Raw genomic sequence first — 17,869 nt, 5'->3', positions numbered from 1 at the left:
CTACCAATTCAGTGAGCGCCTCGCATAAATATCAGCAGCCAACCGAGTGCCGGCAAAAATGAAACAAAGAAATGCATCCAAGACGACAAAAGGAAATGCAATAATGACGATGATATGATGATGATGATATCGTTAGATCGTGAAAGAACGGCGACTCATGTAGAGCCGCGTAGTTGTGCGGGCGACTTCTCATAGAAGGCACCAAAGGTCTTCTTGACAGCCGAGACGCAGCTTTGTGAGATGACGCGGGGGATCGTGGCCGAAAGAGAGTCGTTGCGCTTGCGAGTCTGGCTTGTAGCAGTCATGAAGCTTTTGTCGCAAGGTGAGCTGCTGAGTGAAGAGAATGCGGTGTAATCGCGGTCGAAGGAGAATGGGCTGGCGGTGACAGAGCCGCGTGAGGCGAGACTGGAGTGAGAGGTTTCTTGAGAGCCACGGCGAAAAGAGTGGTCGAGGGGCACATGCCACCAGATATCGGTAGCGTCGATCGAAGTTTGCTCAATCGTGATGGGTACTGCGCCATCTAGAGGTTGCCTTTGTTGGGCGGCAGCCTTGAGAGTCTGCCAGAGCAGATGGCCGACTTCGTCCCATACTACAACAGCCTTGAAGAGACGGCGGCAGTTGCGAGTGCCTTCTTTTTCGTCGAGCTCGCCATAAGAGTCAAGTTCCTCCATGGAGGGGACGGAGTCCCAAACGATGGTGATTTGGTCGAGCTGGTCGGTCCAAGGAGAGCTGTGGAGGAAGGTGGAGAGGTAGTTGCAGGCGCGGGCTCTGGATTCCATCTCCAGCTCGCGGGCGGCTCTATCGCGCTCTTCTTGCTGCAAAATATGGCTATTTATTCGGCGGCGTCTCCATTTCTTGTGTGGTAGTTCGAAAAAGCCGGGGCATTGCCGCGGCGATAGAGGTTGGGCCAACATGGCCATGACGGCAGTGAGCTGGCGTAGAGAGGTAGGTATGTCGGTGTACCAGTATCGTCTTTGTGTTGTTTGTACCAGTAAACGTCGGTATGCGGTGGTTGAAGTTGGAGGTTGAGAGTCAACCGGCGTATCAAGGATGGTAACTAGGTAGTTTGGGATGCGGGCTGGAGACGGGGCGAGGACACGGGCGGCGTTGGGATCTTATATGTAGCAGCAATAATAAGGCGGACAACAAGATCTGAGTCTGGGTTGGTGGCGTCGGACCCGTATCCGACACCCCTGCCCTTTGACCAGAGTTGTTAGGTGAGTCGAACTAGTAGAGACGGTGAGATGGGCTGGGGGGTGTGATGAGGCGTGTGGATGAATGAGCTGGAGTGGGTGTGGGAGTAAGCTACTCCGTAGTGATTGACCGAGAGGAACCCGGGCTTATTTGCCAGTTTGTGTCTGGTTGTCTGGTTGTCGAGTTACCGAGCCGCCGTCAGACTCACAGCTGAGGCGTAATATTCTCGCGAGTACTGTCAGCGCTCAGAGGTCTCTTGAAGCGAGTATTACGGAACATCGCCGCGATTGCATTATCCCGAACATGTGTCTTTCTGCCGAAGCTCGCTCGAAGAGCTTCCTCTGGTAACTGACTACCCACACATATGTCTATTCTCTGCCCCGAGGTAGTGTCCCATACTTTTGAGTAGTGCAACGCATCAGCTCTCTCGCCTCGCGGAGGGCGGCCGACGACGGAACACTGGGGCAGGACCCAGGTGTCACGCTGGACACTTGCTGGATCTAGGCAACGACGACGAAAGGGTAGGGTGGTAGGAGGAAACCGGAGCAAAGAACGGGCGATGAGGCAAAAGAAAAAAATACACCGCCAACAGGCACGGGAGATAGACGGCAAGACGGGAGGACGGCGCCCAATCGGTGCCCGTTGAGGATTTTGACATAGGAGCGTGACCTGGGCATGTTGGCAGAGGAGGCGGAGCGGGATAATAATTGGCGCTGGTGTTCAGAGTGGCTGGTGGATGACCAAGTTGATGACCTGGCAATGATAAGCTGGCAGTGGGGGATCACCGGGGGGGGTTACAGCGGGGTTTATGCCTGAGCCTGTGGCAAATGTACCTCATACAGCGGTCTGCAGACACGCGTAAACGCTGTATTAGCTGGCTGTTCTGGGCATCCACTGTACGCCGCGGCAGCCTGCTGAACGCCGTACGTGCGACCCCCGTAAAACGTGGTATACCGCCTGTATTCCAGGCAGGCTGAGTGTCCTGCAAGTCGGTGTCAGCAGACGAGTTCCTGTGCTCCACCGCCAGACAGCAGCTATCATGAAACCGCAGCGCTATTTGTCAACCAGGCAGGCAGGCAGGCAGGCAGGCAATCAGATTCACATTTCAGTCAAATACTATTTGCGATGCCGAATCGTCATGGCATGGTCATCAGCTGTTCGATGCAGACGAGCAAACATCTACTCCGGACATTGCACCGTATATGTACTTGCTGTCTGCACCGACAAGGGCACGAGTGTCAGGTACCTCTCCATTATTAATAAGTATTCTGCACGGATACTCCCCCATCTTTCCCCAGACTCCGACATAATTTTAATCGACAAACACCCATCATCACGCTCCCCCACGCCAGCCTACATCATAAGCTTGCCACCGCTCTTCGTTTAGCCCATCCGTCGGCGCATGTAACAAAAGCTGGCCGAGAAGGCTCAGCGGCCTTGCAGTCCCTTGCGGAATGGACGGTTACATCCAATCATCAGTCGCCTCCGGAAGCCTCCATCACACCACAGCCCCCTGTCGCCAGCTACCTCCGACTCTCGTCGGGTCCTATTTTGCGCCTGAAGACATATATTTCTTCGTGTGACTGATTCACCTTGCTGGCCTTGGCGGGAAAGTCTTGCCGGGTCGGCTAGCTGCCTAATGTGATAGTCCTCGGCACGACCACTGACGGACGCCACGGAGGTAACAGGGCAGCAGCAGCAACAACCTGGCTCGTGATTACGATCGCCTTCTGACATCGCCGGCGATATGCCCTACCGACGCCAACGCAAATCAACGGGTGGTCTTTGCGCTGACGCCATGCCGGCCGCCCTGTGCGCTGCATCACCCGCATTCTGACCACGATACGGATATACTTTGCCTGTATCCGTAATCCAGCGACACCCGCGCCTAATAAAAGCACTCAAAAGATGACTCGAGTTTCATGATGAACAGTTTGCCAAATTTCGTTTACTCTCCAAGGACTAGTGCGTATCTTGACACACACCATCACCACACGACCAGCACCTATGTATTCTTCCGTGCGAGGGAAAAATCCCGCGACAACACATCCATCACATTACACACCCACACCGCATGTCTCTCGATTGGACACCGACAAATGTGCAACTTGCACTGCGTTGGTACACGTAACAACAAGTCGACCCAGCGCCTCAGCGATGCCCAACACATGGCACTGCCACGGCTATCATCACAATCACAATCACACTTGATTCGCTCTTATTTCCTTTATGCGGCGTCTCACAAATATCCATCATCCCGCCAATGGCAGTATAGGACTAGCCGATGACTGCGCTTTGCCTCTTGCTGCAACCTGGCGAACCAACATTCGCCAGCGTCATCTTTCAATCACGGCCGCCAAACGCTTCGCTTGGGCGTACATAAAACACCGTCCAACGTTGCAAACAAGTCAAAGCCGGCTGCAAACAGAAAAACGTTGTAGACAGACAGGGGTTGGCCCCGTCATGTGGAATGGCCTGTCTGCCCAACAATGGTGATGGCCTAGTGAAGAGTTGAAAGCAGCACAAATGTGCTCTATTTTTACTTTGCTAAGCTTTCATGTTGCTTGTTCCAGGCCCGTCAGGTGCTCTCGGATGGCAACTCCTTGATCAGTAACTCATATGGACACAAACTACTAACTACGCCCGCAGTAATATGATGTATCGATGCGTTGTCCGCCCCATGTCGTATTCGTCGCAAGCGATAGCCGGCCAATTTGTACCGAAAAACACACGCCCTCAATCCTCGGTTTTCCCCATCATACTGGCGGTAAAAGGAGAGCGTGGAACAAAAGCAAAACATGGAGCAAAAAAGGGGTTCACTATTTTCTTATTTGTGTAATAAGAGTTGTTGCCAACTTCCTTTTTGAAAAGACCACTCGGCGGATACCAGTAAGTGAGGTCTCGGCTCGATGGCTTAACGTTACCTTCATACTGGTAATCAGAATGACCAACCAGACAAAATATGAATAGGAAGGACACTGCTAATTTTGACCAGTTACAAATAGACAACAAATCCTAACCAGCTGGTAGCCCCATCCCATGTTGTGGAGGAGGGGAAGCCAAGAAAAAAAACTCTGTCCTTATTAACTTAATTTTACAGGGAATCCCGGACCCTCCTCACCGACGATGGAGTATGCAAGGCCGATGCCGTTTCAAATCTCCCGCACGCGATAAACAGACCTCTGGTTGGCCATCGCGCCGTCGTCGCCTCGGCCTCACTAGTTAGGTAGTTAGTGGGCAAACCATTAGTTACTTGACCTTGTTCAGGCAGGCTCATGCCGAATGGTTCCCAACCAACCCTTGGCGGCGGCAGCGTGGCTTGGCCCCGAACGCGATCAATTTTCGTCCATCAAGTTGCACTCCCAACTAGAATGTTAGCTGATGAAAACGGGACAATAGAAGCGGCGGCAACGATGCATCCAACTACTCAACTACTGGTACTGCTACCGAGCTACCAACAAGAGGCATCTAAAACGGCATGCCGAGCCCTCGGGAACTAACTAATAACTCAGCTCAAGATTGCGACGGCTTGATGGCTGGGGGGCCCGTTTGTGTGCCGCCCTTGAGCCTTTACCGCGGTGCGCCCGCACCATTCCGAAAATATCAACAACAATGTCTCGCAGGGGTGGGCATTCGTCGCCACAGAAATTACTGGTATTTTTCTAATAATATGCTCCCTGGCGGCGAATAATGTCTTGTTTCAAAAAGGACACTTTTTGATTTGCGCACCGAGGAGATTGACGTACAAATCTCGACAATTCTTTTGCAAATCCGCCATTCGATAACATTGTTAGTTGCTTGTGCTTGTCGTGGCCAAGACGCTTCCATCACCGACCCCCTACCATTCCCCGTCCTTTTCCGATCCGAGGGGGCCGAAGTACGGAGTACGGATGGCCTACCTATGTAGCTCTGGCAGGCGAAAATCCTCGCGCTCCCTGTAAGCCTCGTCTTTCATCAGCTAGGGGGAGGGGTGTGGGGAAACGAGGGGTTTTGAACTAACGCCATGAACTGACGGTATGTTCCCTTGTTGTAGCAAGCGCGGCAACATCCCTTGGCGGAGTAACATTCAAAGTACGTTCAATATTTTCATCTCTCTTATTAACACTGTTTCGGCCCTACTTGGGCGCTTCATTGGATGCACAAAAGTGCCCAGCTGGCAACGGCGCACGGCAACGTCACGGAGCGCAAGAATGGCTCCGAGCAAAACTCGTCACCGGAGGAGAAGCCACCCGAGCCGGTGCAGCTGCGTGCCTTTTGTCCGCAGCCTCTCTCTCTCTCTCGTTTCTGTATAAACGCGCCGCCCACGTCCCCGTAAAGTCCGTACTTTTGTCATGATCCGACCTGCTGCGCGAGTGAGCTGCGGCCGATGACAAGGCTTATGCAGCAACGATGCAACACACACACACACACCACCACCACCAAGCTTTTCCTGTCTGAGGCTTGTCCAACCCTTCCCGCGCAGCCTTGTTTTATTTATTTTTTTTCCAAGAAAAATTCGCTCGTGGCCGGCTCGGCGAGCAACTGGAGCCCGGCCGTTTTCGATAAACGAGCCCCCTAGCTAAAAATAAAAGATTGAGCCCGGCGCCTAAAAGAGGGTGCGGCGAGACAAGAGGACGGCACAGACGGCAGATCGTCAGTTTGGGGGCTGAAGCTGGTGGATGCTCAGCTGCTTTCTCCTGTAAGGTGACAAAGGAAGACGGGCATGAATGCGGGATTGTTTTGTTTTCTTGTGTTGTATTTGTATGGCATGTCGCAAAGACGGTTGGGCAGCAAAAGATGCACCGCTTTGTAAGATACGTTTTGGTAAAGGCAAAGGCAAATCCGTATAGGGTAAGAGGCCAAACGTTGTGAATCAGTCATTCTTTTGCCAGGTTGTTCACATTCACTAGCTGGTTTGTTGCATTGCTCTTCTTTTCAAAGAAACCTTGCACATCTCAACGCTCGCTATCGAAAGCTTCATCGTGATAAATTGGTGCCAATGTCCTGGACATCTACGTTTAGGAGCAGTACTATCCAACTCAACCCTCAAAAGATCGCCTCGCTAACAAGTCAACCCCCAACCCCTCAGGCAAACGAGCCGTCATGATGCCCATCAGAATATCCTTCACGCTCAGCTCCCTCCCCGCCGCCAGTGCCATCATCGCTGCAGCCGCCCAGCTCCCTTGTGTGACGGCCTTTAGCGCCCGCTCCCTACCTCGGAGCCCGTCCCCCGACGACCGGCACTCGCGGCCACGCGTGTCCAACGAGATGCGCGCGGCGCGGAGCAGGAACCGGGCCCTTCGTGCACAGCTGCGAGAGGCTAGGGCTGAGGTTCAATCGCTGCGCCAGAGACTGGTGGCGTCGGACGACGTCGCCGAGGCCAAGCTGCGGTCAGCCGTCGCGGCCAAGGACCTGGAGCTCAGAGGCACGCGCAATGCTCTTCAAGGGCTGCGTGAGGCACATGTCGAACTGATTAGGGTGATGATGGACTATGGAAGTAAGAGGGGCCCAATTGCTTCTTGATATTGGTAGCCAGAAAAGGCCTATAGACGTAATTTTTTTCTTTCTGACGAATGAGCTTGTTCAAAGTAGCCGTTGGACAGGCACGCCGAATGGTAGGTAGCCCTTTTGTTCCTATCAAAGTACCTGAATACGAGCCGGTTTTCAAATCGCACATCGTCTGTGTAGTTCGCACACGCCATACCCGGCAACCAAACCTGTCTTCGGCGTTTTGTGTAGCGAGGTACATATACGCCACGGCTGCTAAAATGGGCGCAAATCAACGAATGGCTTGAAGTTCCGGGCTCTCGCTATCTTTGGCTTGATTGCACCTTTGTGCTTCGTCCTTTTGTTGCTGAATTCTTTGTCGTTGTTCCTTTGTTGGTGGCTTGTCGGGTGGCTGATACTAGCGCAATGAGGTGACGTTACCGATTCCCACTTGCCCAACAACGCCCCTCACTTTGTTGCGAGGGGCCGAAGACGCGCAAAGTCGGATGAGGTGGCCGAGAATAGAAGCCAGCGGTACCAACAGGGTTGGCTCATTTCAGAAGACTACACTTGCACCCTAATTGCCATGCTACGAACTGCTTTTTCTGCGATAGGGACGACAGGTTGTAGGGAACTCTAAGCGACGGATGCCAAGCGGGGAGCTCTCCCATCGGTTTAATGAGGGGTAGCTAGAAACTACTGAAAACAGCTCATGGGAGCAACAAAGAGTCGCTGTATATTTTTCCTCTCGAAACTTGCAATACTTTCGTTTGCATTTAATCTGAATTCTCAAAGATGTTGGTCAATCAAGACCCGGCTACTGTTGGCCTTGATCCTCTAGCACTCTCCAGAGGCGGCGACGACGATCTTCTTGGAGGTCTTTCCAGATTCGCTTCCGTACGTCTCAACCTTCTGGACGACATCCATGCCCTCGACAACCTTGCCGAAGACAACGTGCTTTCCGTCCAACCAGCCGGTGGTAGCGGTGCACAGGAAGAACTGGGAGCCGTTGCTGGTGACAAGAGTTAGCGGCCATCATGTAACGTAGTCGGGGCGAGACGAACGTGTTGGGACCAGCGTTGGCCATGGAAAGGATACCAGGTCCGGTGTGCTTCAGAGTGAAGTTTTCGTCGGCAAAAGTCTCGCCGTAGATGGACTTGCCGCCAGTGCCCTGTTGACGAGTCAGTATAGAGCGAGAGCTTCGTTGGGGTGCACATCTAGACTTGCGTTGCCCTTGGTGAAATCACCGCCCTGGCACATGAAGCCGGGGATGACGCGGTGGAAGCTAGAGCCCTGGAATCCGAATCCCTTTTCGCCGGTGCAGAGCGCGCGGAAGTTCTCGGCCGTTTTGGGGGCAGCGTCCTTGCGCAGCTCCATGACGATCTTGCCGAGGGGGTCTGGAAAAGTACAAGTCAGCAATTTGGTGCCATTGAGAATGAGAAACAGAGCGTTAACGTACTGCCGTCGGCAGTGATATCGAAGAAGACCTTGGGGTTCGACATTGTGATTGAAGTTGAAGAGTAATTGACAGTGCGGGGTAATGTGTTGCAGGTGGGATGAGCTGGTGTAGCTACGAGATTGCATGGGGTGCGCGAGCTTGGCCTTTTATTCGTTGCAAAACTCTGTTTTGCTTCTGGCTCCAGAAAGAGCGACCAGCTTCGCGGCGCTAGCCAATAGCTGTCCGTAATAATAGAATAACAAGAGGGACAGCTCTCCAGTACTTATTATTACCAAGCTGTCATCGGCCAGTGAACGGTCCTCGAGTTACTCCGTACCTTACCAACCTTTGAGCCAGTTCGTTTGCAGATCAACAAGGTCAAGGAAGCTTGCTACATCCCCTGCATAGGCACCTTTTTGCAAAGCATCTCGTCATGACACATTTCCTGCTCGTTCATCGCTTTGTTTTGATATCATCTTACATCATAGACTGACTGTTGGCAAGCCTGCAGCGCATCCGTCGTCGTGACCACGCAGTCTGTGCAGGCTGTGCAGGCTGTGCAGGCTGTGCTGGCAAGCCGGCCAAGTCCCTTTTATTCATTCCAGTACTTTTTACTCTGTTCTATTTTCAGGACTCGGGTCCTCCTTGTGGATGGCAAAGAGAATTATGTGTAGCACAGCCACTGGAAATGTGTGCCACAGTTCTGACCTCATACCCTGATGAAGAAGTGGGAATATGGCGGCTGGAGACAGCAGCGGGGTCACTAGCAGGGTCACTCACTAGCAGGGTCAGAATAGCGGCACCTCGGGCCTTGGTCCTAAAATCAACCAGGAAGTACTTCTGCATTTCGACATGTTACAATGTTACAATGTCGCAAAAAGAGCTGCCAGGCGAGCATTCTCACAACGGCGGTGTGGGCGTTGTCTTGCCCCCTCCTCTCTGCAACTCGTCACGAGTCAAAACAGTTTTTACCGCCCGCCCAGCTTCACTTGCTATCTCTGGCAAGAGGCGGTCGGTGGACTAAGTGGGAGCGATCAACGATTTTTTTTCATGGCACCAGTCATCAATCAAAGTGACCCGCATGCTGTCTTGCATAGGTACGAATAGAGAGACCGAGACGGACATGTCTACCGCCTCATCCAGCAGCTTGAGTGCGTTGGCGGACGGGGACAGAGGCATGTAATAAATAATAAATCTAGACGATCCCCAGCCTCCGGAGCGCGCGGTAAAATAAGGCCTATCAGTCCTTTGATAATCAGCCCTTGTCTCGTAGCATCAGCCAATGTCTACCCCCGCACCGTCATTGGCACGCCCGGCAAATGATGGAAAATTTTCTAACGGGTGATCGTGGAGGGTCCGGAGAACAGGCGGGGAGGGTCGGGCGGCAGAGTCCAGCCTTGGAAGAGGGTTTACTACCTAGGGGTAGGTAGGTAGGTACCTACCAACTGGTCAATGATAGTTACTGTTCTTGAGATTTACGGCTATTTATGAAATTCCATTGGGTGGGACTTGTTCATATTATCGTATCCTCTGAATCGTTGTTGTTTTTCACATTGGCTTCTCTTTACAGCAGATTTATAGTAAACCCAGCCTACCTACTAACATATCTAGGTACCTAGTTAGTAGGTTAGTAGGAGGTAGGGATAAGTACTTTTACTACCGTCGCTAGGCGGCCGGGCGGCCAGAAATACTGTCCGTCGCATGACGAAACCTTGACGGATTACCACCAAACACCTGGTAATAAGGAGTACGGCAGCCCACTAACAAGGCCGGGTCCGTTATATAAGACTGGGCAGCGTAACAGCAGTGGAAGAACCCGGCAGACCGAAAGGCACAAGATTGAAGATAGCGACCAAAGACATACCGAAACCAGAACTGACCTGGTAGGACCGCGTAGCCAAAGAAACGAGCCGTGGCAATTGCCTACAAAGTCGAGACTTTCCATCTTGACTTGTCAGTTAGTAGCTGGAGGAGTGGCCGACTCTCGCCGCCTGCCGCCTCCTCGCCATGAAATGATCAATGGAACCCTTGGCTATTCAAGTTCAGCTCGGCCCCGGAGCCATGACGCAGTGTGTTTCCACACCACGGAAAGAGGCGTCCTGCCTGAGACGAACAGAGGTATGGCCGACGCTCAATACGCGCGCCTGCCAAGCTAAAACAAATCAAAAACCGAGCAGACAAATGTCGGTGCCTAGACGAACTGCACACCAACTTCCCCCGCTAATGTAGTTTTTTCGCTTTGCGCCCAGACGTGAGTGCCCGAGGGGTGTCGCCGAATTCCCTACCAGTACAAACATCCATACAACGGTCAGCCTCAGTTGGAACCACCACCTCTTGATTTATGCAAGCCACACCGGCCAGTGACGGCGCCGAAAACAACGCGACAACCACACCCCCCGGACCGACTTTGTTATTTGAGCTTTTCCCATCCATGACTATTTTATGACTGTTCAATCAAAAAAGTCCAACCCTCTCTCGCCTTCACCGTGTCGTATTTCTTTGCGGCTTGTCTTCTCCGTTGCTGCGTTTCTGTTCACAAGCTCACTTAGACGATCGATATCCCTAGTGCCTAGCCAAAGATCACCGCCGCCTACCAAAGACGCTGAAGTTATTCCTTGATTTTAGCAGACGTTGGAGCAGTGAAGCCTTGCTTTTCTTTCTCGCCGTTTCGACAGTTGCCTGCCGCTGCAGTACGCTCCAGTGACGTGCAGCTTTGGACGAACTGCACCCCCTGTCCAGACGAGGTTCTAGTTAGTTTGGGTTATCAATCCGTATTGCGATTGCGACGCACTCCTTCCGGAGTATCCAACCAACAAAATACATTCTTCAATCACCATACTCGGCCTCGCCCATGAAAAACGGTACACAATGACAACGGACTCGCAGCGGAATCCCCTCCGCAAGTTCGTGGGCCGGCTGCGTGCTGGCAGCATGAGTCTCATCTCCCCACGATCTTCTTCCCACAGCAGCCACGACTCTGGCCACAACAGTCACAGCTTCTCACCGCGGCGAAGGACAAACTCTCCACGCAACTCCCTGTCTAGTCTCGCGGCCGCAGCGGCCCGCGAAGCTGGCCTCTCCCTCGACCTCTGGAACGCGGCGTACGACAGTCTCCGCGACGGGCCGTCCACCTCGGGACTTGTCCTGACGTACGAGTCCATCGTATCGCAGGAGCTGCCGAGTCACATGAAGACTGGCGGAATGACGATGAATTTTCGCGGGCGTTCCGACGAGGACCGTCTACGGCTTTTACAGGAGATTATGGGCGCTGGTCTCGGAAAGAGGAGGGGCTCGCGGACAAACCAGGGCGAGTCGCAGGCGCGTACGACGATTGATGCTGCTAAAGCAGCTATTGACGCTGTGGTACCGTTATATATGTCGTCGGCAGTTGCGTGGGCCGGAATATGCACTATGACACCGGTGAGCATAACTCTTGGCCTTTATTCCTTGCATACCGTTCGGCCGTACAGTATGCTAATCACATGAGGTCTTTTTATCGATGTAGCTCCTCTTGGATCCTATTTTACGACTTGATTACATGTACGCTGGGTTTTCTCATGTACTCGGTCGCATAGACTTTTACATGACACTCGCATCCCTGCTAGTCCCGGGGAGTTGGCGCGACGAAGCCAAGTTTCGATCGCAGCAAGACGCCGTACGCGACCAGATATCACGACAATATCGGAAAATCCTGGAATTTGAGATGAATTGCGTGTGTGCGGCCGGTAGCGCTTGGAACCCGGCGGCAAAGAACGTGGTGGACTGGAACGGCCTGGCGGAGATGATCAAGCGAATCGAGGAAGCCGACGAAGAACTCGTGGATCGAATCAAAGTTAACACGACAGCTGTGGCGAGGCACAGGCTACTAAAGAGTTACAAAGATTTGGAGCCACTGGCGATGTCGGCAGACTCGATGAACCATCATCACATGGCCGCCATTGCGACGGCGGTGGCTGCTTGAGTGATGGTTTGGTGGCCCGCAAGGGCTTCAATTTTGAATGTTCGGACTTGGACACAAAAGCTTTGCACGATATCACGACTATTTCAGGAAGTGTTTCTTTTTCTGAGGATTATTCGTTCGCAGCGGCGCTTGGAGCCTTTTGGTTATGCATGGATGGTTGATTTGGTGGCGCAGAGAATATGGCATTCCATTGAGGACTTGAAAATTTACAGGAAAAAAATATGCCCAAGAATATATTACGTTTTGGCTAGACTTTCGCTGCTAATGCTTGAGTTTGTATATGGTTAACTCATGGGCTTGCTCTAGAAGCATACCTCGCCACTTAGCGACCAGATAAATTCGTCTCTAAATCACGATTTTGTGCGATCAAGGAATACGAAAGAACAGTTAAAGGACACATTATTACAGCATTGCCTCTCTAGCCTTATCATCTCTTGCAACCTTGAGGATAAGTTCACTGCTAAATCGGGACAGCACGCGCATCAAGGTTAATCCGCTTTCTTGACAGTTAGCTGCCGGGGTCTAATGAGCTCGCCGCAGCCACAAAAGCAGACACGCTGGAAGGGCAGTCTAACGCGCCCGCGCGTCGCCAGACCAGCACCAGGAGACGAACCAACCAAGCTCAAACAAATCCCCCCCCCTTCAACACCATCAATCTTCTCGCCCTTTCGCCATCGAACAAAAAAAGACCACGCATCATAGCTCATGCGGGAACACCCCTGTTAGCATGCTCCTCATTAAGCCGTCATGGCTGAGCCACAGCGGCGAGCAAAAGGACTTTGAAGTCTACAGCTGCCATGTCTCGCCCGATGGCAAGCGTCTCGCGACGGCTGGCGGCGACGGCCACGTCCGCATCTGGTCCACCGAGGCCATCTACAACTCGCGCGACCCGTCGTACACGAAGCCGCGACAGCTCTGCCATATGAGCCACCACCTCGGCACCATCCATTCAGTGCGCTTCAGCCCCAACGGCAAGTACCTAGCCAGCGGTGCCGACGATAAGCTCATCTGCGTCTACCACCTCGACAAGGGCCCACCGCCTGCGACCTTTGGCTCCGATGAGGCGCCCCCTGTCGAGAACTGGAAGACGTACAAGCGATTGATTGGCCACGAGAATGATGTTCAGGACCTGGCTTGGTCGTACGACTCGTCCATTCTCGTCTCCGTGGGCCTGGATTCCAAAGTCGTCGTCTGGTCGGGCTACACCTTTGAAAAGCTCAAATCGCTGCCTGCGCATCAGTCGCACGTCAAGGGAATCACATTCGATCCCGCCAACAAGTTCTTTGCGACCGCCAGCGACGATCGAACTATCAAGATTTTCCGCTTCACATCCCCTGGCCCCAATTCGACCCAGCACGACATGATTAACAATTTTGTCCTCGAAACTACAATTAGCTCCCCCTTCAAGAGCTCGCCGCTTACAACCTACTTCCGACGTTGCTCCTGGTCACCGGACGGAAACCATATCGCGGCTGCTAACGCCGTCAATGGACCTGTTAGCTCTGTCGCAATCATCGAGCGTACGCGATGGGATAGCGAAATCAACTTAATCGGCCACGAAGCACCGACGGAAGTGTGTCTGTTTTCTCCCCGACTGTTTCATACTGTGAAGCCCGGCGACGACGACGCCAATGGAGATCAGCCTCCGCAGCTCGTTACGGTCATTGCATCCGCCGGACAAGATAAAACGCTCAGCATTTGGAATACAAATACATCCCGTCCTGTTGTCATCCTGCAAGATCTCGCTGGAAAATCTATTTCAGACTTGGCGTGGACACCTGACGGTGAGACCCTATATGCTGCGAGCTTGGATGGAAGCATCGTCATAGTCCGATTTGAAGATGGTGAGCTCGGCTGGGTTGCCAGAGAGGAAGAAAATGACCGCGCGCTGCAAAAATATGGCGTCTCGCGAAAGGGTATGGGAATCTCAGAGGATATCGACAGCCTGATGCTAGAGGACCAGAGCAGGGCTGGCGAATCAAAGGCGTTGCAATCACGAATGGGCGCATTGATGGGAGATGCCCCTGGAAGCAAGCCATCTGCTGCTACTAATGGCACCGATACTGGCGCCTCTACACCCAAACCCGCAGCCAATGGCAGTGACTCGACTGAAAAACCTGAGGAAGACAAGATTGCAGAACGAGTCAAAGAGCTCAAGTCTAGAGTAACTGTCGGCAAGGACGGCAAAAAACGTGTGGCGCCTCTGTTGGTATCCTCATCTGGTACCGGCCAATCCTCGTTGCCTCAATCGCAGTTGATCGGTTCTACGTCGGCGAGAGCATCACAGCAGGATGCGCCGCTGACAGTTCTAGATCTCAGCAAACCTTTTGACGGACTTCCAAAGGGGGGCATCGCATCCATGCTACTGGGCAACAAGCGCAAAAGTGTGGTCGCCGAGGGAGATGAAGAGGAACATCTCGCCAAGCGACCGACCGGCGGCCCAACGACCATCATGACCAACGGCGCAGATGGTATTGAACCGGCAGTGCTCACAAACATTGAAAATGGCGTCCTTCCTACGCCAGAGTATTTGCGACCCGCCGTCCTGAACCCAGCCATATCTGTTGCGGCGGTGAGGCTTGCAGTGCCCCGCGTGCGAGCGCATATCCTGCGACCCCTCCAGCATGGAATTCTTGGTGCTGAAGAGTCGGCAGCTAAGACGTCCGAAGCTATTCTGCTCGAAGCCAAGAATGACGTCAACCCTCGTGATCCGTCTCAAGTCATCGTTTCGAAACGGGGCGTTGTCGTCTGGCACGAATTCTTGCCCCGCGCCATTATATTAGTCACTGCAAACAGGAACTTCTGGGTCGTTGCCTGTGAAGATGGCTCTATTCACATATGGTCGCCTGCAGGACGTCGACTTCTGAACCCCATAATCCTTGAATCACAACCCGTCATTCTCGAGTGCCGCGACCATTGGTTACTGTGCATTACGGCGGTGGGAATGGTCCATGTATGGGACATTAGTATGCAGTCTTCACCACACCCGCCCGTGTCACTTGGACCAATTCTTGACATTGCGACGTCATCATTCGACCAACACACCGCCTCCCCTGGCCCAGGTGTTACGTCAGCTCATCTCAATTCGACCGGGCATGTTGTTGTTACTTTGACGAACGGCGATGGATTTTATTACGCTCGCGAGATGTACACGTGGCAGCGGTTAAGCGAGGCCTGGTGGGCTGTTGGATCTCAATACTGGAACTCGAATGATTCATCTATTTCTGCTTTACAATCTACTGCAGTGGGACCAAAGTCAAAGACGAGGTCGAGCAGGAGAAGGAGCAGGAGAAAACAAGAGGAGGAAGAACGGGAGGAGCCAGCGGTGGACGTTTCGTCTGGCATCATCCCATTCTTGGAGCGTCATACCACCAACGAGTTTCTGCTCAAAGGCCGAGCATACGCGCTGCAACGCATCATCAAGACACTTATTCAACGCAAGGAAGCGGAAGACTTGGAGAGCGTGGTCAGCATCGCGCATCTCGAGAATCGCATCGCTGGAGCAATGCAGCTTGGAGCTCGCGACGAGTTTCGATTGTATCTGTTTATGTATGCAAAGCGGTTGGGAGCCGAAGGTGCACACGGGAAAGTCGAAGAATTGTTGAACACCCTTATCGGCGGTATTCTCCAGGGCGGTGAAGTGGATGCAGAGGGTGGAAAGGGCTGGTTCAGCAAGTCAGATGAATTGTGTGGTTGGGATCGAAAGGAGTTATTAAAGGGCGTAGTACTGATTCTCGGTAAGCAAAGACATCGCAAGCGATGTTTCCAAACACAATGCTAACCATGTTGCAGGAAAGTTCCGTGAACTGCAGCGACTTACCGGCCAGTACGCCCGACTGTTGGACCTCGATCTGGGTAGTAGTGGAAGGGATGTCGATTCCATGGAAATTGAAAATTAGCTCCTCGCGGCTGATATGTGAAATAGGCTGGAATGCCTTGTATTATCAAGTTAGAAGGAGTTGTTCGAGCGTGTTTTGCGGTGGTCATGGTTGCTATGAAACTCGGGCGTTTGACGGCGTTTGTAGCTTGGTACTGCCACGTTTGCTTGAAGATGGCTAGGTAGAGAGCCGCCGACTTGGCTGCAATAATGACTTTTTTGTTCTCTTTAGCTGCCGGCTCGACCTGTAGCCGTAGCATTCACTAGAGGCCATTCAGTGGCCTGAAAGTTGGTTGTTCACATGCAAACCGCCCGAGGGAGGCGTGCCCAGGCAGGCAGCTGTCAACGTGCCGGACCGGCAACTGCCAACAGTCAGACGAGGGCCAGATGTTTTGGGAATTTTTCTCGTAGTTCGCCACTCGCACGCTCTTCTTGATTCTTCTCTTTGCATTGTACTTTTTGTCCCGTCCTTTGGTTCCTGCTTCCACCTCTTGGTTCACGTCAGCAGACTTGCCCCCTGCCGAGCTCTGTTTAACTCCGTTCCTGTTTTTCTTCACAGGATATCCTTGATGGGTTCTTGCTCTCCTGCACCAACTTACGCTCATTTCCGATCTTGACTCTCCCCAGCGACGGACCGACAACCAACCAAGCCAACACGGGACGGGTATCACCTTTCGTGGCTGAACATGGAGCTCTTGATCCCACCTGTCCGAGGCCTCAGGGACGGCGCAGAGTTCTGGAAGCTGGTCTTTGCATTCCTTGCACTTATTCCAGCGTGGAAATGGCTCGTAAGCGAAAACTCGGCTGAACCGACTCAAAACTGCGGGCAAGTTCAAACATCTTGTGGCTACTGTCACGATATCTGGTCTAGCAATAAAATCACGTCCCAGGGTGCTGCTGCAGGCGATGTATACGTGCCAGAGTCATATCTTCAGCATGTTACCTTGATGATGCCGAATGCCAGCTGCCCTTGGCCGGTTCTCTACACCGACTCGATGCAACAATACCCTGTCGAAGCGAAGTCGACTGAGTATCAACAAGGTGCTGCTATCGCTTTCGTCAAATGCACTGAGCTTGCCAGGGGCGCAGGTTCACTGCCGTCGCACACCAAAGAGGCAGAAATCTTCGATTCTGTGGTTGGTGTGTGTGAGATAGAGGTTGCTGATGCGAGTGTAAGTTTGAAAGCTCACCCAAGCTCGTTCGTGCCGAGACTGATGTATCAACCACAGACCCAGAAACGCCGCAAGTATCTCGTTGAATTACCTGAAGATTTCATCCACCGGCAACAGACCCCGAGCAGACATCCGATTGTTAATGCCACCTGCCCAGGCTTTGCGGAATGCTGTGAGGGATTTGCGAATAGCTCTGTGAGACTTCCACGACTGCACCAACCCATCTCCGCAAGCAGTGCGTATTTACTTTCTCTATTCGAAGTTGATTTGCAACAGGAAACGTGTGCTTCCGTTCAGAAATTTGCAGCTCTTACGACCAATTTTTTGGAAATCAGCCTCGATGCTATGTGGCGTCTGATCCAAACCGTTGACACGATGATGGGTCTCCGGCTCTATTACCAACGAGGTTTTCTCGACCATCTCAACAACCTTGGGAACTTCTGTCGTCTGACAACTCGATCTATTTCGGTTCCAACAACAAGCGCCAACAAGCTTCTGCCGCAGAGGAGGGTTTGGAGCTTCCGAAGGCGGGCGGCGACTTCCGACACAGCCAGCCCGGCTGAATACACACCGAAACCGGCGGTGAATCTCTTGCAAGGATCTCGTCAAGCATTAGACTAGCATTCTCTAGATGCTTCCGGGAACCAGGAAGATAGTTCAGCCAGCATGTTTTGGCAGCTGAAGCTTTGGGAGCATCTCGCCCAGGACATTGGTCAGCAAAGTACAATGCCCGGTCTTCGGTCAGGAAACACGGTTATTGA

At 52.7% G+C, this 17,869-nt stretch overlaps 5 protein-coding genes across 5 annotated transcripts; 2 read left to right on the top strand and 3 right to left on the bottom strand.

Annotated features, from left to right (window-relative positions):
- Positions 1–155: 155 nt before the first annotated feature.
- On the bottom strand, positions 156–920 carry CCM_01724 (uncharacterized protein; the record flags this gene model as incomplete). Its single annotated transcript, XM_006666879.1, has 1 exon — positions 156–920. The coding sequence occupies one exon, from the start codon at positions 918–920 to the stop codon at positions 156–158; it is 765 nt and encodes a 254-aa protein (XP_006666942.1).
- A 1,702-nt stretch (positions 921–2,622) lies between these two features.
- On the bottom strand, positions 2,623–3,534 carry CCM_01723 (uncharacterized protein; the record flags this gene model as incomplete). The annotated part of the gene is made up of 5 exons (XM_006666878.1): positions 2,623–2,830; positions 2,863–3,053; positions 3,180–3,199; positions 3,260–3,377; positions 3,520–3,534. 5 exons carry the CDS (start codon positions 3,532–3,534, stop codon positions 2,623–2,625), a joined length of 552 nt encoding a protein of 183 aa, XP_006666941.1.
- A 3,963-nt stretch (positions 3,535–7,497) lies between these two features.
- CCM_01722 (cyclophilin) lies at positions 7,498–8,162 on the bottom strand (the record flags this gene model as incomplete). The annotated part of the gene is made up of 4 exons (XM_006666877.1): positions 7,498–7,672; positions 7,725–7,831; positions 7,876–8,057; positions 8,120–8,162. The coding sequence occupies 4 exons, from the start codon at positions 8,160–8,162 to the stop codon at positions 7,498–7,500; spliced, it is 507 nt and encodes a 168-aa protein (XP_006666940.1).
- A 1,955-nt stretch (positions 8,163–10,117) lies between these two features.
- Positions 10,118–12,059, top strand: CCM_01721 (ankyrin repeat domain protein, putative; the record flags this gene model as incomplete). Its single annotated transcript, XM_006666876.1, has 4 exons — positions 10,118–10,216; positions 10,665–10,788; positions 10,854–11,518; positions 11,604–12,059. The coding sequence occupies 4 exons, from the start codon at positions 10,118–10,120 to the stop codon at positions 12,057–12,059; spliced, it is 1,344 nt and encodes a 447-aa protein (XP_006666939.1).
- A 727-nt stretch (positions 12,060–12,786) lies between these two features.
- On the top strand, positions 12,787–15,958 carry CCM_01720 (TUP1-like enhancer of split; the record flags this gene model as incomplete). The annotated part of the gene is made up of 2 exons (XM_006666875.1): positions 12,787–15,796; positions 15,852–15,958. The coding sequence occupies 2 exons, from the start codon at positions 12,787–12,789 to the stop codon at positions 15,956–15,958; spliced, it is 3,117 nt and encodes a 1,038-aa protein (XP_006666938.1).
- Between the last annotated feature and the right edge of the window lie 1,911 nt (positions 15,959–17,869).

Source organism: Cordyceps militaris, assembly GCF_000225605.1.
Source record: "Cordyceps militaris CM01 unplaced genomic scaffold CCM_S00001, whole genome shotgun sequence".
Classification (NCBI taxonomy): domain Eukaryota; kingdom Fungi; phylum Ascomycota; class Sordariomycetes; order Hypocreales; family Cordycipitaceae; genus Cordyceps; species Cordyceps militaris.
The sequence above is the reverse complement of the archived record's forward strand: the minus strand, read 5'-3'. Positions and strand labels throughout refer to the sequence as shown.